This window comes from Trichomycterus rosablanca, chromosome 7 (genome assembly GCF_030014385.1).
Source record: "Trichomycterus rosablanca isolate fTriRos1 chromosome 7, fTriRos1.hap1, whole genome shotgun sequence".
NCBI lineage: Eukaryota > Metazoa > Chordata > Actinopteri > Siluriformes > Trichomycteridae > Trichomycterus > Trichomycterus rosablanca.
The window spans coordinates 12,379,229-12,403,294 of NC_085994.1; the positions used below are offsets into that span (position 1 = coordinate 12,379,229).

At 37.5% G+C, this 24,066-nt stretch overlaps 1 protein-coding gene, 2 long non-coding RNA genes and 7 other non-coding genes across 11 annotated transcripts in view; 9 read left to right on the plus strand and 1 right to left on the minus strand.

The window, feature by feature from the left end:
* osbpl9 (oxysterol binding protein-like 9) overlaps positions 1-13,289 on the plus strand; it is a 65,825-nt gene extending 52,536 nt beyond the window's left edge. For both annotated transcript variants that reach the window (XM_062998999.1, XM_062999000.1), the window contains 14 exons: positions 1-105; positions 1,422-1,581; positions 1,867-1,973; positions 3,080-3,198; positions 3,281-3,366; positions 3,970-4,147; positions 5,227-5,317; positions 5,590-5,700; positions 5,783-5,846; positions 5,949-6,089; positions 7,073-7,151; positions 7,319-7,410; positions 9,638-9,773; positions 10,873-13,289. In XM_062998999.1, the coding sequence (XP_062855069.1) occupies positions 1-105; positions 1,422-1,581; positions 1,867-1,973; positions 3,080-3,198; positions 3,281-3,366; positions 3,970-4,147; positions 5,227-5,317; positions 5,590-5,700; positions 5,783-5,846; positions 5,949-6,089; positions 7,073-7,151; positions 7,319-7,410; positions 9,638-9,773; positions 10,873-10,947 (1,544 nt within the window). In that variant the 3' untranslated portion in view covers positions 10,948-13,289. The remainder of the gene's footprint in view (positions 106-1,421; positions 1,582-1,866; positions 1,974-3,079; positions 3,199-3,280; positions 3,367-3,969; positions 4,148-5,226; positions 5,318-5,589; positions 5,701-5,782; positions 5,847-5,948; positions 6,090-7,072; positions 7,152-7,318; positions 7,411-9,637; positions 9,774-10,872) is intronic.
* Positions 36-23,242, minus strand: LOC134318196 (uncharacterized). Its single transcript, XR_010013346.1, has 3 exons — positions 23,089-23,242; positions 1,391-1,572; positions 36-122 (listed from the first exon to the last, which is right to left on the minus strand). It is a non-coding gene; the product is annotated as an uncharacterized LOC134318196 (long non-coding RNA).
* On the plus strand, positions 17,205-21,589 carry LOC134318193 (uncharacterized). Its single transcript, XR_010013345.1, has 12 exons — positions 17,205-17,263; positions 17,795-17,841; positions 18,657-18,691; positions 18,865-18,897; positions 19,077-19,101; positions 19,280-19,327; positions 19,506-19,531; positions 20,319-20,347; positions 20,528-20,548; positions 20,982-21,040; positions 21,203-21,246; positions 21,426-21,589. It is a non-coding gene; the product is annotated as an uncharacterized LOC134318193 (long non-coding RNA).
* LOC134318626 (small nucleolar RNA SNORD74) lies at positions 17,628-17,701 on the plus strand. Its single transcript, XR_010013408.1, has one exon. It is a non-coding gene; the product is annotated as a small nucleolar RNA SNORD74 (small nucleolar RNA).
* On the plus strand, positions 18,725-18,793 carry LOC134318631 (small nucleolar RNA SNORD75). Its single transcript, XR_010013412.1, has one exon. It is a non-coding gene; the product is annotated as a small nucleolar RNA SNORD75 (small nucleolar RNA).
* LOC134318624 (small nucleolar RNA SNORD79) lies at positions 19,137-19,214 on the plus strand. The gene has a single exon (XR_010013406.1). It is a non-coding gene; the product is annotated as a small nucleolar RNA SNORD79 (small nucleolar RNA).
* LOC134318627 (small nucleolar RNA snR60/Z15/Z230/Z193/J17) lies at positions 19,360-19,444 on the plus strand. The gene has a single exon (XR_010013409.1). It is a non-coding gene; the product is annotated as a small nucleolar RNA snR60/Z15/Z230/Z193/J17 (small nucleolar RNA).
* On the plus strand, positions 20,173-20,257 carry LOC134318629 (small nucleolar RNA snR60/Z15/Z230/Z193/J17). Its single transcript, XR_010013410.1, has one exon. It is a non-coding gene; the product is annotated as a small nucleolar RNA snR60/Z15/Z230/Z193/J17 (small nucleolar RNA).
* On the plus strand, positions 21,080-21,141 carry LOC134318630 (small nucleolar RNA SNORD78). The gene has a single exon (XR_010013411.1). It is a non-coding gene; the product is annotated as a small nucleolar RNA SNORD78 (small nucleolar RNA).
* On the plus strand, positions 21,286-21,358 carry LOC134318625 (small nucleolar RNA SNORD47). Its single transcript, XR_010013407.1, has one exon. It is a non-coding gene; the product is annotated as a small nucleolar RNA SNORD47 (small nucleolar RNA).
* Positions 23,243-24,066: the final 824 nt, after the last annotated feature.

Genomic DNA, 24,066 nt, shown 5'->3' on the forward strand with positions numbered 1-24,066 from the left:
ATGGGGCTCAGGTGTGTAAAGTGGAACAGAGGCCTTCTTCTTTACCCGTGGGTCCCGTTGTCACGGTGATGGGCAGCCTTCAGACGCCTACTCCCAACAGCACAGGTATAGCACATCCAATACTAAGCACAAATAAAAATGAACATATCAAATGACAATCATGGCATGGAAGAAACTGCATATACTTGTACACATCTCACAAAAGTGCTGATTTGCGGGGAAAAATGCTTGGCAGAAACTGCATTGCAAACTAAAAGCTAAAAGTCATGGCAGGGCTGCTATTCACTAACTTTATTTACAAGGTCAATGTGTAAACAAATAGAACTTGGTAAAAAGAGGAAATTCTGGACTCATTATAAAGGTATAAAAGTTATATAATCACATTTTTAATCACATATCATAGGTTTGTGTTTAAAAAAAGGCCATCATGAGTTAAATTTACAATGTCTGTTTTGAACTGTCAGACATGATGGGAAAACAATAATGGTATGGATAACCATGTCTGAAAAGCATTTAATGATTTCTTTGATAGTTCTGCGTATTTGAGCTCTGTGAGAGATTCTAGACTTTTAGGACAGCTTTCCAAAGAAGGGTTTGTTATGGGTATTTGTTGTTTTGTTTATCCATTGTGTGTATAAATAAACTATTATATATGATTTGACTGTCTGTAACTTGATATAATGACAAATATTGTAATAATAGATTTTAGCTGTATCACCCACCCTGAGCTTATTTTGGCGTATATGCTGCAACACTCATATGTTAAGTGTGGAGGTGTTTTCTGCACTGGGCATCTTTGCAATTGATCTCAGCTTTTCTTTAACAACCTCTAGTGCTGGCAGAGAAAACACTGTGCTTTCTCTCTGCTTCTGCTGAGATGGTGCAAGAGCTGATGAGTTTGACAAAATCAGCAACTTTTAAATGCATTCTGAGAAAATGCAAACTACCCAGCAGGCTGTTTTTTTCTATTAAACTTAAATGTTAGATGATGTTAAATTGCAGGTGACTAATAATTCAGGTTTTCACAAAAACGCTTTGATTAAATTAAGGGGGATTTATGGATGTTTGTGTGGGACTAGAAAATGTGCTGGATTGAAAATAAAGATAACACTTGGATCATTAATTTTGGGGTTTATTAAGTACTATAACACTTTGTGACGTGGTGTCCTAATTGATTGTTTTTCTTTATGTTCCATGCCTGGTAAGTTTCACTTTGGACTATGGTGTAATGTATGCTGCTGTTCAGATGCTTGTGAGTTAGGATTATCTGCACTGCCAGTGTGCTCTTTATCAAAGCCCAAGCAAACGGAATAGCTAACCAATTAAAAAATAATGCAATGCATGTTTTGGGAATTTAATTGGAGGGCAGGAATAATCTGTATACACCCACATCTTATTTTCTTTTTCATTTTGGCCTATAGGGAGTGGTCCCTCCGCCCCCAGCAGCAGCGTGACTTCTCCCAGTCACATAAACGTGCCTGCACACAATGTCCCAGATTTTTCTTACTCCAGCAGCGAGGATGAATTTTACGACGCAGATGAATTTTACCAGAGTAACACCTCACCGAAGCACTGCATAGAGTAAGTTACAGCAAACACACACACACACACACACACACACACACACACACACAGCAGTTATTAAAACACATAGCTGCATGGAGATAATTACACACACTTCTCTCCCACATATACCACCCACGTTGGAATAAACTCAATTATAGAGTACAGTTAAACACAGACTTCCCTAATTACATTATGATGTTGTGAACACTGTTTGTTTACACCATATGGCTTTGCAGACAAGCTGTGTAGATGACAAAATGTAACGTGTTGTCTTTTGGTTTTTGTTTTGGCTGGCTGCAGTCCCTCTAGAACCCCTGCTGTTAATAGTGAAGGAAATGGAGCACTAAAACGGCCCGACACCACCGAATCCCTCAACTCCTCCATGTCCAATGGCACAACTGATGCAGGTACTTACACACTTTATTACCTCTATAGAGCCAATTAATTTTAAACCCAATCATCTCATTTCAGATTAATGGGCACTTATACAGAGTTGCTTCCCTTTTGTTTGATTGTAATGAGCTGACTTCACATTGGATTTTGAAATATAAGTAGTGGGATGTTTTCATTTTATTACTTGGTAGAACTTGTGTTGTTCTCAAGGGTACTGCTAAAACAAAAAATAACCTTCCTTATCATTCTGTACAGTGTTATTCTGTGCTTTAGCTTCCCTGGAATGAATGAGCACAGCCTACATAATCAAAAACTATATAACTTCACAGTCCTCCACCAAACTTCACAGATAGCTTTCAGGCAGAAAGTGTTTCCTGTCTTTTTCTTTTTGATAAATCCAATCAATGTTCCATTTAATCCAGATGTTTTCTATATGTTGTTTTCAGTGCTTTGTGCACACCGAGCTCTTTAAACAACAGTAATGTTGGATAACTATTGGCGCAAATATTTTAATATAATTGATTGTATATCGTTAACAAGGGGTTTGGCTGAAACACCTAAACACAATAATTAGCACGGTTGTCCACTTACATTTGGCCATAGAATGTAGGGTTCCTCTAAATTGTTATGACCACTCTAGTGCTATTTGGACACAGCTTGATTTATTCCTGTGGGTAATAAGGTTTTTGTGCTAACCTGCCATCTAGTGGTCACCTTTTTAAAATTTTGCATATGCACAAAAGGAATGCACACACGCATGCATTTTTGCACATGCATAATTACTTAGCTATTATAATCCCAGAAATACTGCCAGTAGGAATGTTTCAGCTCTGACCTGCACTCTTATGCATTAAACTGTCAATCCTCCAGATGCACTAACTGTATATTATGTTGACAGTGCTAATTGTGCAGTATGTACTATCTACATACATGCCTACCTTTAATCCTGAAGCAACACCAATAAAACCTTTACATCTTTTTAAAGTTAATACCACTGCAGATGCAGATCAAGATCAAAGATTCACTTTTATTAAAACCCTTGAATATGACAGCACTGTGATATACACACACAGTATTGTTTTTGACAGGCTGTCTGATTTGTGTGTGTTCTGCTGCTCAGATCAGTATGACAGTCATGATGAGAGGGATGATGATGGAGAAGGAGAGTCGGTGGAGGAACATAAGAGCGTCATTATGCATCTGCTTTCCCAAGTACGATTGGGAATGGATCTCACCAAGGTAACACTATTTTGTCTTTTTACCAATTACTCTTTTCTCTTGTTAGTCTTTTCTCACTGCACACGTCACCCTTTCCCCCCAGGTGGTTTTACCTACGTTCATCTTGGAAAGGAGATCATTGCTGGAGATGTATGCAGACTTTTTTGCACATCCAGATTTGTTTGTCAGGTAAATATAAAGTAAATATAGCAGGCAAATATGTTGGGTAAATTTGGTGTTGGTCTACTTTTCTTGGCTGGCGTTTTACATTCCAATTCATTTCAAGGGTGTTTGTTTATTGGGGTTGAGGTCAGGGCTCTATGTAGCTCACTGGAGTTTGTCCTCACCAAACTAGTTGAACTGTGTCTTTATGGACCTTGCTTGATGCACAGGGGCACAGTTGAGGTAATTCCCAAACAGTTACCAGAAGCATTAAAAGCTTTTTTATATCTTATTTATATTATATAATTAATTTATACTGTTATCAGTGAGTGTAGCTAAAACACCTGAACTTAGACAGAATGTTCAATTGTTTTAACGTTCTTGGATGTTATGCACATTAAACTTTACTTAAATGTATTGAATTAGCTGGACATGCAGCAGTCATGTGTTTAATTTTAAAACCAAAAATTATTTAAGATAAACCACAGCTATGCCTGTGTCTGAGTACCTAAGTTTTGAGTATTTGTTGTTGTTTCAGCTGCAGATTTATAATGTAACCTTTAAAGCTGCAGTGCTTGTGTTCATCAATGCTAAGTGTGCTTATGTTTGATTGCATGGTTTTTAACACAGCATTGCGGAGCAGGCAGAGCCTCGAGAGCGCATGGAGCAGGTGGTGAAGTGGTATCTCTCAGCCTTTCACGCTGGCCGAAAAGGATCTGTGGCCAAGAAGCCCTACAACCCCATTTTGGGAGAGGTGTTTTATTGCCATTGGGACCTGCCCTCTGAAACAGAGGAGCCAGCTCCTGTGGTATGTATGTGTTTAAAAAACTAAAATGTCACAAAATCTAAATATGTTTTATTATATGTGTTCGTTTTGCTGATGTCGTTGTTGAGATTTTTATTGAAACCCTTGAATATTGACAAATGCCACTGGTGCAGTTGACTGGATGTCCACACAGACATGGATTGGGGTTTGTCGATGGCTGAAGCCCTGCATTGGGTTGGTGTCCTGTCCAGAGTATTTTATACCTTGTGGCCAGTGCTTCCAGTAGAACTGGACCTGCCACAACTGATAAATAAAATAATTTTATTAATTAATCCAACCCCTACATCACATTTCTGATTTTAAAACCTATTGATAGGCTGCATCACCTAAAGTTAGGTTACAATATGATTAAACCATTGGGAATTTAAGCTCACGGTGTGTAGCAACCATGGTGAAAACTAAAGAACTGTCACTAAAGCAGAGGGAAATTATCACTTCAATGCACCAAAAGTTCCAAGTCCTTGAACATTCTTAGAGACACCACAGAGAGAATTGTCCTAAAGTTGTATCCAGCAATCTTGCCTGACTGTGGGAAGAAGACCAACATTTCATCCAGAGGCCTTAGCAATCTTATCAGACAACAAAGATAAGACAACAAAGAAATAAGACAACAAAGAAAATCCCCCGTGTTACTCAAAAGACACCCTCAAAAGAGGGTAACCTAATGAAGGCGGGGGCAAATGTGTCAGTGGAAACCATAAAAAGATTATTTAACAACCAGAAACTTCATGGTTGGACTCCATGATGCAAGCCTCTCTGGACCAAGCAGCACAGGAAGGGTCCACTGGGATACTGTTGCCATATAGTATGTGCAGGTATTGTGTAGGTCCTGCTTTGCTTGTTTGTTAAACCGCTGGTATGTTAGCAGGAGTAAACATTCCTTTTCACATCAGATGTGTCTTAATTGAAACAGAACCAGATTCAAACAGATCAATATGGTAACGTTAACATGAGATGTGCCATCTTGATCTGCAACTTACCTTAGCTGTCACAGCTTGCATTTACTGCATGTGAACACAGCATAACCCTTTTTTAATCTAACTTTTTTCTTTTTTTTACAGGAGCCTGTTTCAGAAGGGCCAGGGCCGGTGCCAAATTGCAGTCAAAGCAGTGTAGCGTTTGTGGCTGAACAGGTTTCTCATCACCCTCCAAGTGAGTAAGCCACATCCAAACTATCCAAATGAACACACGATTAATAATTTGAGAAAAACAGTTGCAGTAGAGCAATTGTCAATTAAGCAATTATTTATATGCAGCAAATAATGTATAGATTAGATTTCCATTTTCTGGATTATTTCTTTAAAAGCAAGTGCAAAAACGCAATAAGCTGAGAGGAATTATCCCACATCCTGTGCACTATTATATAGTCAGTTTTTTGTAGTGTATGTATACAAAAGCATAAATTTTTTGGTTCATTGTTGCAGTATCTGCTTTCTACGCTGAGTGTATCAGCAAGAAAATCCAGTTCAACGCACACATTTGGACCAAATCGAAATTCCTCGGAATGTCCATTGGTGTGCACAATATTGGCCAAGGTACGCATAATTAATTGGTATTGTATCTTGTTTTATGTATAGATTGTATATATTTTTCTTTGACCCGTCTGGTTTTCTTCAGGCTGTGTGTCCTGTCTAGAGCATGATGAACACTACATTCTCACTTTCCCTAATGGCTACGGCAGGTCAGTTTCTGCTTTTTCTCTCCATGTTCTTTTATAGCATATAATAGGAAATGTGTTTCGTGTCTCAGTGAGACTTTTATTGTCTTGTAAATGTTTCTGCAGGTCTATCCTAACTGTTCCATGGGTGGAATTAGGTGGAGAGTGTACAATTTCCTGTTCTAAAACTGGCTACAGTGCCAGTATAGTGTTCCACACCAAACCTTTCTACGGAGGAAAGAAACACAGGATAACTGCAGAACTTTTGTGAGTCAAAACTGTACATAAATTAAACAAAAGTGTGTTTAATGCTGCATTGGCTGAATTTTCAGTTTTGGTGATTTGTTTTTTTCTTTATCTTCATTTTACACAGATTGCTCTGATAATCTATGGCTAGTAGAGCACACCCATGTTAGTTTTGTAATAAGCTCTTTAACCTTTGTGTGTGATTGTCCATTAATAGCTTAGCTCAATGCTGAAATCAAATCAAAGTTACAGATGGTAAAAAATTGAACTATAATGTGGTGTAAGTAAATAATCAGATGGGCATTGCTATATAGGCAATTCTAGTAATCAATAAACATCAGCAGATCAGAGCAAGTGACTTAGATTTACACATTTATTCAATGTAGTGCTTGCATAATTGATTATTCATTGTTAACCAGTCTGATTAACTGGCCTGGTTATGTCTCGATTTCATTCAGTGTTTTACTCAATCTAACTAAATGGCTTAGCTGACTCTATTGCCTATTCTGTATTCCATATTCTTTTAATATTTTTGAATTAAGACTCTGGTTATGTTTAAGTTAGCAGACTGGCTATCTAACTGCCAGTGCATATTTGTATTATAAGAGATTAACTAAAGACTGTCTCTTAGATGACAAACAGTGTACTACCTTGTGTGTCAGTAGTTCAAAGATTTTATTTTCCATAGCCATCTGGCTGGCCAATAGCACAGCTGAGATTCAAACTCGGATCTCAGCAGTTGTGGGCTAGCATAATAGACTACTGCTCCACATGAGGGCCTTTAAAGATCACCCTTATTGTGGATAAATTGTTGACTTCCGAGTATGAGACTACCTCCTCATTATGCAACAGCATGTTAGCTGAGTGTTATGAAATGTCTTGAAGACATTGTGTTGTTTGCAATATGTGTGTTTATGTATACTCATGGACCTTGCTATGTATTTTAATAGATTCTGGTATTTGCTTTGGATTGTAGTAGGTCTCACAGGTTTATTTTCTTGCAGTGGCCCTAACGATAAGAAATCATTCTGCTCCATTGAAGGGGAATGGAATGGAATGATGTATTCAAAATTAGCAACAGGGGTGAGTCAGAGCAAGAGATCCCAACTTATATGCATACATGAAGCACTAACTTTGAGATTACAATAATAAAATATTATATACAAATACAACACACATATAAATATTCAATTTACCTATTGTGAAAGTCATCCCTGACTTTAAATCTGTTATATCTTTTTGTATTACAGGAAAATGCTGTGTTTGTTGACACAAGGAAAATGAGCATTATCAAGAAGAAGGTGCGGAAGTTGGAGGATCAGTTAGAGTATGAATCCAGGAGGTGAGTATCGATCATTCATGACCAGCACAGTATTTTCCACATTTTTTGCCACAAGGTAGAGGGATTTCATAGTATATCACTAATGTAATGGGAAAAAAATAGTATTCACTGCAGGGTATTTGAATTCACGAGTTTAAATAAAGGAAGGTTGGATAGGTTCTCTTCAATTTTTATGCCTACGCAAATGGAGGGGTTGGCAGCTGCAGGTTGGACGTGTGTTGGAGGGGGCGTGTGGCAATCCTGCTCTCCTTGATCATAACAGGGTTGTGCAAGTGTGTTATTCACTGGGTGTTGTTATGGGAAACAGAACCATATGCTTGAACTATATATATACAGTTAGGCCCAGAAATATTTGGACAGTGACACAGTCTGCATGATTTGGGCTCTGCATGCCACCACATTGGATTTGAAATGAAACAACTGAGATGCAATTGAAGTGTAGACTTTCATGTTTAATTCAAGGGGTTGAACAAAAATATCCTATGAAACGTTTAGGAATTGCAACCATTCTTCTACAAAGCCTCCTCATTTCAGGGGCTCAAAAGTAATTGGACAAATTAACTTTACCATAAATAAAATGTTCATTTTTAATACTTTGTTGAGAATCTTTTGCAGGCAATGACTGCCTGAAGTCTGGAACCCATGGACATCACCAAAAGCTGGGTTTCCTCCTTTGTGGTGCTTTGCCAGGCCTTTACTGCAGCTGTCTTCAGTTGTTGCTTGTTTGTGGGTCTTTCTGCCTTAAGTTTTGTCTTAAGCAAGTGAAATGCATGCTTGATCGGGTTAAGATCTGGTGATTGACTCAGCCATTGCAGAATATTCCACTTCTTTGCCTTAAAAAACTCCTGGGTTGCTTTCGCAGTATGTTTTGGGTCATTGTCCATCTGTACTGTGAAGCGCAGTCCAATCAACCTTGCTGCATTTGGTTGAATCTGAGCAGAAAGTATACCCCTGTACACTTCAGAATTCATCCGGCTGCTTCTGTCTTCTGTCACATCATCAATAAACACTAGTGACCCAGTGCCATTGGAAGCCATGCATGCCCATGCCATCACACTGCCTCCACCATGTTTTACAGAGGATGTGGTGTGCTTTGGATCATGAGCCGTTCCAAGCCTTCTCCATACTTTATTCTTCCCATCATTCTGGTACAGGTTAATCTTAGTTTCATGTGTCCAAAGAATGCTGTTCCAGAACTGGGCTGGCTTCTTTAGATGTTTTTTGGCAAAGTCTAATGTGGCCTTTCTATTTTTGAGTCTGATTAATGGTTTGCACCTTGTGGTGAACCCTCTGTATTTGCTCTCATGAAGTCTTCTCTTTATGGTAGACTTACATACTGATAAACCTACCTCCTGTAGAGTGTTCTTCACTTGGGTGGATGTTGTGAAGGGGTTTTACTTCACCATGGAAAGGATTCTGCGATCATCCACCACTGTTGTCATTCCTGGACTTCCAGGCCTTTTTGAGTCCCCGAGCTCACCAGTGCGCTCTTTTTTCCCCCAGAATGTACCGAACTGTTGATTTTGCCACTCCTAACTTTTTCGCTATCTCTGTGCTGGATTTCTTCTTTTTTATTAGCCTAATGATGGTCTGTTTCACTTCCATTGAGAGCTCCTTTGACCGCATGTTGTGGGTTCACAGCAACAGCTTCCAAATGCAAATGCCACACCTGGAATCAACTCCAGACCTTTTACCTGCTTAAATGATGATGGATTAATAAGGGAATAGCCCATGCAGCCCATGAAATAGCTTTTGAGATAATTGTCCAATTACTTTTGGTCCCTTGAAAAAGAGGCAGCTACATATTAAAGAGCTGTACTTCCTAAACCCTACCTCCAATTAGGATGTGAATACCTCAAATTAAAGCTGAGAGTCTGCACTTTAAGCCCATATTGATTATATAACTGTATCTTGGATATTTTTTGGTAAACAGCTAAAATGCCAAAACCTGTGTCACTGTCCAAATATTTCTGGGCCTAACTGTATATTCTGTGTTTTGATTGGTAACTATGCCATTATTATTATTTAGTCGTGTCATGTTGATTCCAACTGCTGGCAACCATATGGATAGTGTTACTCTAGAATGGCCTTCTTTCTGTTTGGCTCCTTACACTTTTTAATAGTCTGTTCATTGTTTCTCTAATTGTATTAATCCATCTTGTTGCTGGCTGTCCTCTACTGCATTGTCCAGTTAAAAATTAGTAACAGCAGTTTTTCTTTCTGTCAGCCTGTGGAAAGATGTAACTTTGAACCTGAAGCTAAAGGACATTGACGCAGCCACAGAAGCCAAGCACAGTCTGGAGGAGAAACAGCGGGCAGAGGCCAGAGAGCGGAAAGAGAAGGAGGTTCAGTGGGAAACCAGAGTAAGTGTAATTATAGTGGTTTTTAGTATTTTATGTTGTATGCAAAGTCGTATTATGCCCCCAGTTTAAAAACAACAAATTGCAAAAATTGAGAACACCATTTAAAAATTGCAACAGAGGCCAATAGCATTTTAAAAAATGTTAAAAAACAAAACATGGCTGCTTCTAAACATTTCCAGTGTTAATCAGCTTCAGACTGGAGCAGATAAAACAACATGATTATTCTGTGAGTGAAATCAGCATGGTACTATTCAAGAACTTGATTCCATATTACCTGACTTATCCTAATACAGGGTTTTTGTCTTTTGACCCCATTACACATGCTTAATATTTGTATGATGCCACCAAATTACTGCTTTATATATTTATTTTACATTATCTATCTTGAAGTACAATAAGCTGACTCAAACGTAATCCTGATCACGCCATAAAGTGACACAAATGTGGCATTAAAAACATGGCATTCAAATACAAACAAACAAAAATTTATCTTGAACTCCATATTTACAGACTTTTGCAACCTTGACTACACCTCAGCTGACCCCACATGGGGTCCAAACTTAGAAGGTTAAAAACTACTGCCTTAACAACTGTGGAATGTTTAAACCAAGGACTTACGAAGTGTGAGAATCTCACAAATACAAGAAAGATTACCTGGACCAATCAGCTCTGCATTTAGATATAAACAGCATTTAGATATTTGTTTATCCTGATTTTGTCAGCATGTGTTTGTGACTGCATCCATAAATGCAAAAAGTTAAGCTTTTACTATAAACAGGAAGCCAAATATCCACAATGTACAGAATCATCATAGTATGGGGACATATTAGAGCTCACAGTATGTGTGAATTACGTATTTGTGAGGCCACTGCTGTCTTTTAAACAATATCTGTAATTCTGCCCAATGACAATGGCAGAATGGATGCATAGTTATTCAGAATGGGTATTAGACTGACTTGCCTGCAGCCCAGACCTTCCTCCCATTAAAACTTCGTGTAGTAAATAGAATTGAATGCTATACATTTATTATTATTGTGCATGCTAATAATATCTGGGTTTGTTACATTATTGATGGTTCTCTTATTTCTTCTCTTTGCAGCTGTTTCATGAGGATGGCGAGTGCTGGGTTTATGATGAACCTCTCCTGAAGAGAATGGCGTCACTACGGCACTAGTAAAGCTCCTCAGAAATGAGTCTGGAAAAAGAACTTTTTTACAGATAACCTTTCATCTGAAGCCTTGGAATGACTGATCAATGAACTTGTACACAGCTTTGCATTTTGGAAATGAATGATAAGAACCTTGAAAAAGAAACAAACTCTATACAAATAAATATTAAGTTAAAAAGTACTTCTTTCTTGCCAACTTCACCTCTTCCACTATGCCACCATCTTTCGAAGAAAGAAAATAACACCAGGAAATACACTGAGGTAGTAGATGACTTCTAGAAAGCCAAACGAAAGCTCTTGTTCTGGCATGGTGGGTCGTTCCCGCAGGCATGTTTTTTTTCTCACTGGGGGGTCAAGGTGGCGTGATCGAACAAAAGGAAAACAACAGCGTTCTGCATCTCAGGGAATCGGGTGACTGAGGAATGAAGGATGTTTCTTCTGATATTTTAAAGCCTAAGGTGGAATCACAACCTAAAACAAAACTTGGCTTGCCTACAGCTAGCTATAAATATTTATATATAGAACTTATATATTATATAATCTCTCTTTTTTCATCTAACTAGGGCAATAGTACTGGTTTAAAGAATACGGTTACAATCAAAATCATTTAACCCCAATCACAAATTAGGTTTATTAGCTATCATTTTCAGCTGTTTGTAATGAACCAATCAAACAAGAACAATTTGAATAGCTCAACACAACTGATATTACAAGTGGTTTCTCCAAATTCAAGTCTTGGATCTATTCAACCCTGTAAATAGAATCCCTCATAAGAGCATATATTTGCATATCATGTGTAGCCCCAATCACACCTAATGCAACTAATTAGGGGGTTTATTAGTTATCATATTTGCATCAGATTTGCTTTAGATAAAAATACTTATTAAATTAGATAAAAAATACACATTAAATATCTGAACTGGCTATAGGTTTGTTGACTGTACAAAAAGATAGCAAAGGCACTGAATTTTACTAGACATACAGTTGGAAGCATAGTTCACAAGTTCAAAGTTAAAGGAAAATTGGTTACACTCCCTGAATGTGAAAGAATGAGGAAGCTTTAACTGACTGCTACCAGATTTCTGAGGAAAGGATTCAAAACCCATCAAGTAACTGCAAAAGACCTGCAGCAGGATTTGGTGACTTCAGGCACTGGGGTTTCAGTTTGCACAGTGAGGCGCATACTAAATGCTAAAAGTCTCCATGTCTGCATTCCTAAACGTACAACTTTACTGACCCAAAAACAGGAGAAATATGCTCAACTGTGCTCAAAACCATATACATAAGCCAGAGGTTTTGGGATTCTGTTCTGTTCTATGCTTTCTCTAGCCATGAAGGGGTTGAATAATTCTGAGACTCCAGTAGTCACTAAAAGTGGCATTTTGTGTTGAACTTGGAGAAACCACTTGTTATATTAGTTGTGTTGAGCTATTTAAATTGTTCTTGTTTGGTGTATTGCAAATAGCTTTCGGTTAATAAATTTTGCTAATAAAACTAATTTGCAACCGAGGTTGAATCATTTGCAATTGTGTAGACTTGTCAGCCTACCAGAGACCGTTCCATTTGTTTCCTTTTTCAGTTTTTTTTTTAAAAGAAGAAATATCTTATTGTTTTCTCCCATTAAAAGCTTTTTACATCACATTACGTGCCTGTACCGTAGGACCAGTAAAGAAAACAAAAATTAAAATGAGGAACTGATTACATTTTAAGGACGTTGACTTGATCTGTTGTTAATGTTAGTCCATTTCAATTCATATTTTTGTTTTCTTAAAGAGGTTAAAAAAAAAGAGCTAGTTTTGACTGCGAATAAGAATGCATAATAGTACAAAGTATGTCAAGTATTAAGACAGTGATCTAAAATTTCCCTAATAAATCCCAAACATTTTTCAGTTTTTGTTTATTCTACTTACCTTCTGTCCATGTATATTTCAGAAAAATGAAATTATCAAACACCTGAATAAGACTACAAGGTGTAATTTAAGATTTAAAGTAAAGCTATGCAGCAGGATATCTGTTATTATCCTCATTTGGACTGAGTATGAGTTGCAGTTTGCACTGTCTGTGATTTCATGGGTGTTAACAAGGATTCAGCATCTTCAAGCATTATAAATCAAAGTGGACTTTTCTTATTTATCAAAACTGGCATTGAATTATACAACAATTTTCTTTATATTATGTTTGTAAAACTGAAGTTGAGGCCTTGCCATATACATACATTTCACAGTTATAAAGTGTGGCTTTGCAAAAGCAATTCAAACTATTTTTTCCTCTTCCCACTTGACATAACCATTGATTGTATCAGATTTTCATGTTTATCAATGCATATAATTAAATCTCAGTGAGACCAATGTGTGTTTTTATTTTTCTTCTTATATTTATTTGTTTGTAAATGATAGGCGGCATGTATGATCCCAAAATCCTTATACCCACAAGTAAAGAATAGCAGCATGATATGCAGCTACTTTTATGCAAACAGAATTGGGTATTACATGTCATTAAGAAAGAATGGCTGGAGCAATGTACCAGAAAATATTAAAGAAGAATTATTATTTTTTAACAGCCAGGAAACAAACTATATGTTTCAAATAGATGACCCCACAAAGTGAGGTCCATATATTGATGAGTTTGGAGGAAATCCAGCGGCCTGACTTCTGCCTTATTGACAAAATGGACACTGTCTAACACACATTCCAAAATGTGCACCCGGAGGAAACCCACATGGACACGGGGAGAACATGCAAACTCCACACAGAAAGGACCCAGACCGCCCCACCTGGGGATCGAACCCAGGACCTTCTTGTTGTGAGGCGACAGTGCTACCCACAGGTTTTATAGCGTAATTTAACTTGCCTCCTAATTTCTTGTTGGTGATTGACTAAAGCTGCTGACCAGTGCAAAGAGACTGTGCTTGGCAATTTTATGTCTTTTGAATACCTCTGTTTTATTTTGAAGGGTACTCCCAAAATTTTATTTTTAACCATTTATAAACCTCCAAGATACTCTGCACATTGTATAGATGAATTTGCTGAACTACTGTCAGTTATCTCCACTGAGTACAGCTTTTTCATCATAACTGGGGATTTTAACATCCACTTAGATAATAACAACGACAATAACACCAAAGAACTTTTTGGTCTTTTTGACACGTTTGGTCTATTGCAACATGTGAAAGGGCCTACACATACTCGAGGGCACACTCTGGATCTAGTTATTTCTAAAGGTCTTAACATTTCTTCTGTTATGGTCAAGGACTTGGCCCTCTCTGATCATTTTTGTGTCTTCTTTGAAATGCTGATCACTCCAGATGCTCAAACTAACTCTATTTCTGTTAAGAAAAGGTGCATAAATGAAAGTACTAGTTCTCAGTTTATGGAGGCCATAGCTATATCACCAACTTTAATTGCAGAGTCAGTTGATGAACTCCTGGATAACTTTAATGTGAAAATATTGACTGTCATGGATGTGGTTGCCCCGGTAAAAGTCATGAAAACGTTGAGCAAACAGAAAGCACCATGGCGTAACACAATGATGGTAATAGCTCTGAAAAAAGAATGCAGGAGAGCTGAACGTAAGTGGAGGAAAACTAAACTTCAAATCCACTATGATCTCTATAAGCAAAGCCTTTGTAGTTTTAACTCGGAGTTATGCAGGGCTAGACAGCTGCACTTCTCTAAGATCATTAACAGGAACATCAACAACACCCGCACTCTATTCAACGTGGTCGACAAGCTTACAAATCCTCCAAAACAGATCACACCAGAACTTCTGTCCACAGAGAAATGTAATGAATTTGCTCATTTCTTCTGTGAAAAAATCAAAACTATTAGACTGACCATCAACGCCACTCAGTCAAACGATGAAACCATGCCGCCCCTACAGACACCTAAAAATAACATGACTATTATGTCACAATTTAATACAATAGACCAAAAAACTCTGGAGAAAACAGTTCAGCATCTTAAATCATCGACATGTTGTCTCGACATGCTGCCATCTGAATTTTTTTAAACTATTTTTAACTCTGTAAAAACTGATTTGCAACAAATAGTTAATGGCTCACTAGCATCAGACGTTTTCCCAAAGTCACTGAAAACAGCTGCCATTAAGCCACTCCTAAAAAAGAGAACTCTGGATGCGTCTGTGTTAAACAACTACAGGCCGATCTCAAATCTTCCTTTCATAGCTAAGATCATTGAGAAAGTTGTTTACAATCAAGTCAGCAGTTTTTTGAATTCCAGTGGTTATTTTGACAAATTTCAGTCAGGCTTTCGAGCTCACCACAGCACTGAAACGGCTCTCATAAAAGTGTCAAATGATCTACGGCTGAATACTGACTCGGGTAAAATATCAGTTCTGGTTTTACTGGATCTTAGTGCTGCCTTTGACACTGTAGATCATAGAATACTGCTGGATAGGTTGGAAAACTGTGTTGGACTTTCCGGAACAGTCCTTAATTGGTTCAGGTCTTATTTAGAAGACACTTCTAAGTTACTTCGTCACTATTGGCAGCTGTGAATCTGACAGGGTGGCTATGACATGTGAAATCCCCCAGGGATCAGTTCTCGGACCTCTTCTGTTCAATCTTTATATGCTGCCATTAGGCCAAATGCTACAGGCTAACAACATTGATTACCATAGTTATGCAGATGACACACAGATATATCTGGCTCTCTCACCAGATGATTACAGCCCAATAGATTCACTATGTCAGTGTCTGGAGGACATCAATAACTGGATGAGCCAGAATTTTTTACAGTTAAATAAGGACAAAACAGAGATTGTTGTGTTTGGCAGCAAAGAAAAGAGGTCTAGTGTCAGTGAGCACCTCAGTTCCCGGGCTCTAAAAACCAAAGACCAAGTCCGAAATCTTGGCGTTCTAATAGACTCAGATCTTACATTCACCAGCCATATTAAAACCATCACCAAAACAGCCTTCTACCATCTTAGAAATATAGCCAAAATCAAGGGTCTAGTGTGCCAACAAGACCTAGAGAAGCTGATCCATGCTTTTATCTCCAGTAGGGTGGACTATTGTAATGGTCTCTTAACTGGACTTCCCAAAAAGACCATTAAACAGTTACAGCTCATTCAGAACGCTGCTGCTAGAGTTTTAACTAAGACGAAGAGAACTGAGCACATCACTCCAGTTCTAAAATCTCTACACTGGCTTCCGGTTAGTTACAGAATAGAATTTAAAGTGCTGCTACTGGTCTATAAATCACTGAATGGGTTCGGCCCAGAATACATCTCAGATATGTTTAGAGAATATAAACCTAGTAGATCTCTTAGATCCATGGACTCAGGTCAGCTAGTTGAGCTCAGAGTCCAAACTAAACATGGTGAAGCAGCATTTAGCTGTTGGGCTGCATATAACTGGAACAGACTGCCAGGAGATATTAGATGTTCCGCAAATGTAGAAATGTTTAAATCCAGGTTAAAAACTTTTCTTTTTTCTTGTGCCTATGATTGAGCTTGAAATTTTTGCTATTACCCTATTTCTTTTAGTTTTTCATGCTCTTAATAATTCTTTTTATAGAGTAGTGTACATTCTAAATTGTAGTGTATATTTTACTATATTTTCTTTTAGTTTTCATGTTTTAATTGCTTATCTCTCTTGTTTTAATTTCGTATTTCCCAAATTGTAGGGTATATTTTACAATATTTTCTTTTAATTTTTCATGTTCTTAATTTTTATCTCTCTTGAATTTCATGTTGTCTTAATTGTAACTAAATGTTTGCAAGAAGTCTTTCTGAGGTTCTAGATCTCAGGAATGTTTTAATGCTTTTAATTTTTCCTTATGTAAAGCACTTTAAATTGCCACTGTGTATGAAAGGTGCTATACAAATAAACTTGCCTTGCCTTGCCTTAAATAAATACTTAAATATCTACTTTGATTTTACTCAGTAAAAAGTAAATGAAACAGTGATCTCTTGTCTAAAACCCATACCCTAATACCATAAAGGCATTTGTACGTATAATCAAATGTAATCTAACAGCAACCAGAAAACAGGCCTGCCGTGAATTAAAAGCTACTGGTGGTGCTGTCCACAGTCGAGCAAGCTTTGAAATCAATCCGCTGCTCCAAAACCGGCACATTAAATCTAGACTTGATTTTGTTGCGGATCGCATGATTAAAGAAGAGCTAAATGTTATAAAAACAGAAAGAAAATGCGGGATGCTACAGCGCCATCTGTTAACAAAAGGGTGTAAATTTACAGCCCATGTGTCGTCGGCTAACTTCCCATAAGTCATTGCGCACTGGGTATAAATGTCGGTGTGCCCTTTCTTGCGGCCTCATTCAGCTTCAGCGGAAAGCCGGTGGTAAGTTCTTTCTGCCTTGAACAGTTTTTACTTACAATGTTTTTATTTTAATTTTTCTTTAATAAGCTTGTGCAAAGATTAGTCTAACTTTTTTTTTTTTAATTAGTTATTTACCCAAGTGTATTTGTTTTATTAAGCGTTTGGGCTTTTTCTGGCCTGTTAGCTTTGCTGTTAGCCGCCTTTCTTTTTTTCTTTTTAACGATTTTTTTCTGGAATTATGAAAATATTAGAAACGTTTAGTTTTTTCCCGTATTTTAGTTAAAACATTCTATCATTTAAAGCGTGTGTATTTTTTATATATTTACTTTAGCACTTCGTCTAGTTTTAATCTACGGTAATTTAGTTCTAACTGAACATTGCTCGTGTGCAGATGATGAAAATGATGTTGGTAGGGACATCTGAAACATGGTGATGAATGCCAACATTTCTGATCTGCATTTATTATCGAGGTTCATGTTCAGTGAGTTTTACTTAGTGCGGACCACGTGGTCTCCACGCTGCAGAGCTAAGGTTTGTGTCTTATTCTTTTAGGTTGCTCAGAAGGCACAAGAGAACCAGTTTTGCGTGATTTGCTATTGGTAGGTACATTTTTGCAGTTTAATTTGAAACGTATTTAGATACATGTCTGTGTGAACAATCGTAGCATTGAAGCCACGCCGTAGCTATGATTGGATCATTGTGTGGGGGAGGGTGAAACATTTATGCTTTATATGAAGACTAATGCAGATGACTGGTTTAAGATTTTTATTTGTGTGAGCAGCAGGGCCATTTATTCTCGATTTATCTCTGGTCCTATAGTCTGACCCCCTTTTAATCTAAATAATCTGATCTCTCTCCTCTGCTCTATCATTTATTATTATTATTTTTTTTTCTCTCTGCTTTCTATTCCCCACGTCTAATAACACTGCTCTAAACATTATTCAAAGATATTGGGTGGAATGTTTACTCTCGTCAGTAAATTTGGGCAGGGACATGTGACCACTAAATTGCATGTATTGCAAGTGCACAGTTGCAGATCTATGATACATATAATGGATTTTTGCATAATTGGGTCGTCTCCGATCCAGATTGTAAAGCCACAAATATGTAAGCTCCCATATAAGTTCACCCATGATCTGAACTCTTGCTTCCTGTTGCAAAGGCCGCCTCAGCTGCCAAGCTCTATCTCTATGGTGGTTGGCTTGCACATTAAACCTCTTCTGTATAGAGTTGCCAATGTGCTGAATGCACATCCAGTTAGATGGCACTGCTGATCTGGTAGTTCTTTGTAGCATTTGTCACTTACTATTCTTTCATAAGCTTTTAATTAAATGTATGTAGTGGACAAGTGGTTTCTGAGGCTTTTGTAATGCAAGTACAACTTTTTCACTGACCTTGTTTAAATGCTTTGCAGATTCTACAAGGGCGTGACCATGACCGTTCTGAGAGGTATGTGTACTTTTATTTCGTACTTGCCCTTAAAGCCTGTGATGATGATTTTATATAAGAGTAGTGGACAGAAGTGATTTCTGAAAACTTATATCTGAGGCTTTTAACTAGCTTATTTCATATCTTAACTTTTTGGAGACACTTGTTTAATTTGTTTTTGTTTATGCTTTCAGTCCCGTTGGATGGTAGCTGTAGACTGGACACAGGTATGGTATCTGTCCTTATGCAAGTTTGCTAAGTGTCCTGTGATGACCACTATTTGCTACTCTTGATCAGAGACTGATGAGATTTGCAACCACCAAATAGTAATCTGAGGCACATCTTATACCACGTTTAATCCAACTACTTGATTTCTAGAATTAAAAACTTTCTTTTTTTCCCACAGAATGTTTGATTTATCAAATAACCAGGTAAGCTGCTGTTTTAACTATGCTTTCCTATTAAAAGCTGTTTATGATGATCGTTTTAAAACAATGGGAATCTCTCTGAATAAGACTGAAGAACTTTTTGTACTGAAACAGTACTGCATTCCTATGCCAATCCTGTGTCTTGTAAACAAATTCTAAAGTGTTTTGTTTTGTTTTTTAGGATAATTATGGCAAATGGCTAATATGACTGGATGAATATAATGGAATGGTAAGGACAGTTTTTGAATGGACAGTAATTCATTGATGCAAGTGATGACTGCATAGTTCAGCAGAACCACCATGTAGAACCATGCGTAATGTCTTTCGCTCCTAGCTGATGTATCATGCATTTTTGCTTGTGACTTAAATTAAGACTGGCATTCTTAACCCTTTTATTTTGATTGCAGGATGGACTGCCACATCACCATCAGAGGTGAGAAATTTTAGATGCCACAGGTGGTCTGTCAGAATACACATCTGGAGAACTTTGGAGAAAGTTTGGGGGGTGGGGTTCTAAATGCAATATTGGTTATTTTAATTAACTGCTATTGATAACCACAGATGGACCTGTGGAAATGTCAGACAAAAACATGCACTGGGACATTGGTTAATCTAACAAACGTAATCTGTTTCAACTAAACCCCACTAAAATCCATAAATTGATGTGATTTTTGCAACCAGTGACTTTCCACACTAAACTGACATCAAACCCATCATACACTCAAAGGATCTGGCAGCAAGAAAAAGACAAACTTTAAAATTGTGGAGACAATTCTGGCCCTCATGGAATGTTCAACAAACTTTTAGTCTGGTGTCTTTACACATTTGGCCATCGAGTGTATATTAAACATGGAATTTAATCAATACAGCATGCATCCTATTAAAGTCCTATACAATTGGGAACATAATTGGTACAAAGTATTAAAAATAAAAAATACTCAAATGCCAAGTCAACATGGATCTATCGACCTAAGACTAGTGAAATTATAGTATGATTTAAGTAACTGGTGCTTTGCCCTTTTTGTCAAAAGTTCTCCAAATATGCTTTCTTGACAAGTCTCTGGTTTATTTAATAGAATACAAATGATGACTGCATAGTTCAGCAGAATCTCCATGTAGAACCATGCGTAAAGTCTTTCGCTCCTAGCTGATGTAACAGTAAAGCTTAATATTTTTAAGGCATTGTTTTTGAAAAGCTACTAATTAGATTTCTCCTGCAGGCTCTGTGTGTAAACTGCAGTTTCTCAGGGTAAGTGAAGGGTTTCTTTTTTGAAAAGATGTGAAGTTCTAGAGAAGATGATTGCGAATCAGGTCTCTGATCTTGTTGAGGACCACAGATTTTAATAACTGATCTAGATTTAATACAAAATGGTATGTCTGCTGGTCACAGTTGTGGTCTAATCGCTTTTCTCTGACTTTTTTTTTTTAGGGCTGTTTATCACATGGCTTGGTAAGTCTGCTTTTTTATTTATTTATTAAAAAGCCTAGTTTATACCTCCATCTAAATGCTTCAGTTTAATAGTGCAGAATTCTACCTGCCAGATAGCCCTAATTTGGTCTTTGAATATGGCTGAACCATGTCTTTCGAAGCTGAATGTGCCCACTCTGGAAGAGGCATTTATGTAATCAGATCTACTTCAGGCTTTTGGTGCAATTGATTTAGGATATCGTGTCTCACTGTCCCTTACTAAATGCTTCTGCAGTGTTTAGGAGGGAGTATAAACCAGGTGTAACTACTTTTTTAATGACTACTGGGATGATCTAAATGTCCGTTGACTTCTCCGTGGAGATTGGATATTAGCTCTGGCTGATGTAGTCATTAGATAATTAAAAGCATTAGCAGTTTTGTTCTACACATCACTAGCAATTTCTTCTTTTAACAGGAATCGACTGGTCCTAAGATCAGCTGTTGAACTAAAGTCTGTTGGAGCAGCTTATCAAGGTTAGTTTTGTTATATGGAAGATGTCTATCTGAATTGGGTTTAAGTGATGTTACAAATGTCTGACCTGAACATTTAATGTGGAAAAATTCTTACTGATAGACCTGACTTTACTTTTCTATACTAGTCATTGACTCACTATGGCTAATCTATGTACTTTTTAGGTGTGGACTACTATACTGACTACTGAAGACTGGGGATATTCAGGGTAAGAATTGAGGTGTAGTTTTGTTTCTCTTTCTCTCCCAGCCTGTGATGAAGAGATTCTGCCAAATGAATGTGCTGATTATACCCTTTACCGTTCCATTTAATCTGAGGTTGATTTGGTTAATAACTCTTTGTAAGAAGTTGTCAGACATGCCTAACTTGTCTTCTCCTTTTTCCCAGGAATTGTCTCAACCTAAACTTCAGCCAATAGTCACTTGGCCAGACTTGTCCAGTTGGTGGAAATTGGAGGTTTATTTATTAACCCTGGAAGCCATTTCAGATCTGTACAAACTGACTTCAGGATGTTTCATGATTTACAATAAACTTTACCATGTGTACTCGCAGCCTGTTTATGAATTAAGCTTCACTGTCAAATAACTTCATGCTGGGGTTGACTTAAGCAGGGGAAAAGGGAATTCTTGTTAAGGGTTTACTCAAGCTGAACATTCGTATGCCTTTTAACTGGGTGGTACCAATCCCTCACCCTATGGCATTTTTCACTACAATATGGTAAATCAAGAATGTAATCATTACTGTACTGTAGATAATGGATTTTAAAAATTAGCATTAAGGTGCATGCCCTTTAACAAAGTCTTACCTTGTTTAAAAGATTTGGTAATGTGGGTTTTTGATTCTGCATGGACTGTGCCAAGTTGGTGTTTGGGCAGTGTCTGGGAATAGCAGAAACTGTTTGCTGGCAGATGTTCTGTCTTTGGATGGTTAAGTGTACTGGTACTACCATTATGTAAAAGTTTAGAGAACTATTCAGACACACTTTCCATGTCTTGCATACAGCTCTCCATTGTAGACTATACACTTTATTAAGGTCCTACCTAATTTAAGGCTGTGAAAATTGCTTCATGGACACTAGCTGTTTGCTGTGAGGGTTTGTGTTTAATGACTTGCCATTTTTCATTCGTGTAGTGTTCAAGTTAATTGTTACTGGTTAATTTGCACTATGAGGCAATCCTATGGCAATTGATTTAGTAACTCCAAACCAATTAAAAAAAAATTTTTTTAAGACCGTCACTGGATTTGGTCAACTGTTAAGGCAGGCTATGCTGTGTATTGTAGCTTCCATTTATTGTTATGTGAGTTATCTAGTGACTGCAATGAAATGTGGCACTTTTCTGTAACAAAAAAGAAATTGGAAAATGAGGTCAATGAAATTAAGCAATAATATGTACATATTATGCTTGCTGTCTTTAAAAACCGATTAAAAACTCACCTTTTTACTAATCACTTAGGCTGACTTGTACTTATTTACTAACATTCTGTTCCATTTCCAAAAAAAAAAAAAAAGGCACTTTGGTTCTAACAGGTTTTAGCAGATTTATGTTCTTTGACTGTTTACCTAAACTTGAGAAATGAAATGTTTACTATAGAAGCACTTCTGTCAGTCGCTCTGGATAAGAGCGTCTGCTAAATGCTGAAAATGTAAATATATAACTAATTTCAATGCCCCCCAACCACTTTACAATTAGATGCCTGAGAAGGGAATGTCGAAGGTTTTTTTTGGAGGATATATGGAAGGTTAAGGACTACTCTACTAATCTATTCTAGATATTTCAGTCTAGGAATTTTTTTTTTTCCTCCCCTTAACAGTAAGCAGTGACCACTGTAAACAAGCTTTGGCCTTCCATATCTACATTTTGTTTCGAATATCACTGGTTTATTGTAGTGCCAACATTTTTTGTCAGTACAAAGCACAGATGCTCAATACAACTTTGTGCGTGTGTACCTCTGTTAAAAGGTGGGTTTTTTTTTTTTTTTTTGAGATAGAAAGGTTTCCCCACTTTAAATCTTGTTCCCACCTCCATAACAGTCTTAAAGTGCCACATACCTTAAACCAGGCATGTCCAAAGTCTGGCCCGCGGATATTATATGGCCCGCGTCTTCTGTCTTAAATTGCATTACTTGTGGCCCGCCAGCACAGTCAAACAGAAAAAAATAATTATCGTCGCTGTCTGATTAAAAACACTTTTAGCGGTTTTCACTTTTTTACGTGTTGATTGTGGGTATAAATCTCTGTCTGTCCATAGCAGCGCATATCAAAGTAACCAATAAAAAGATTAATGAAATCACGCGTTCTCTTTAACGAGTATTTCTATTGGCTGCTAGACCTGCCCATCAAACCGCATATCTCCTCCTCCCTCCCCCTCGGTACTGTTTGAGAAAGAAGCGAAACTTGTTTGCTCTTTACAGTTTATTCAGGTTATTCAATCACATGGTTGTAAACGATTTATATTTGTGATGTTTGTAGTTTTTAAAAACACATTTGTATCTGATATTTATATTGACCAAGCGTTTACACGGACTGTATTAATTAACACAATTCAACTTTTTTATAGCAGTAAATAACATGATTTACAAAGTAAAGATATTGTCTCGTAACTTGATTGTTTCAGGTATTTACAGGTATTTAATGGTAATTTAGAACAGTATTATTATTATTTTTTTTAATATTTTTTCCCCTCTTTTTCTCCCCAATTTTTCTCCCCTATTCTAGTCGTGTCCAATTACCCTGATTGCGTCCTCTATACTGATTCGACCCTTCACCGCTGACTGAGGACGCCTCTCAACTGACATACGCCCCCTCCGGCACGCAATCAGTACAGGCTGCATTTTTCACCTGCACAAGTCAAGTTCATACACTTGACGGGCACTGTGTACGGAGGGACACACCCCCATCAGCATTATTCCTCAGCCCTGTGCAGGCGCCATCAGTCAGCCAGCAGGGGTCACAGTTGCACCAGTTATGAGGATCTATGGATCCGACTTTCTTACCCTCTAACCCTGAACAACAGCCAATCGTTGTTCA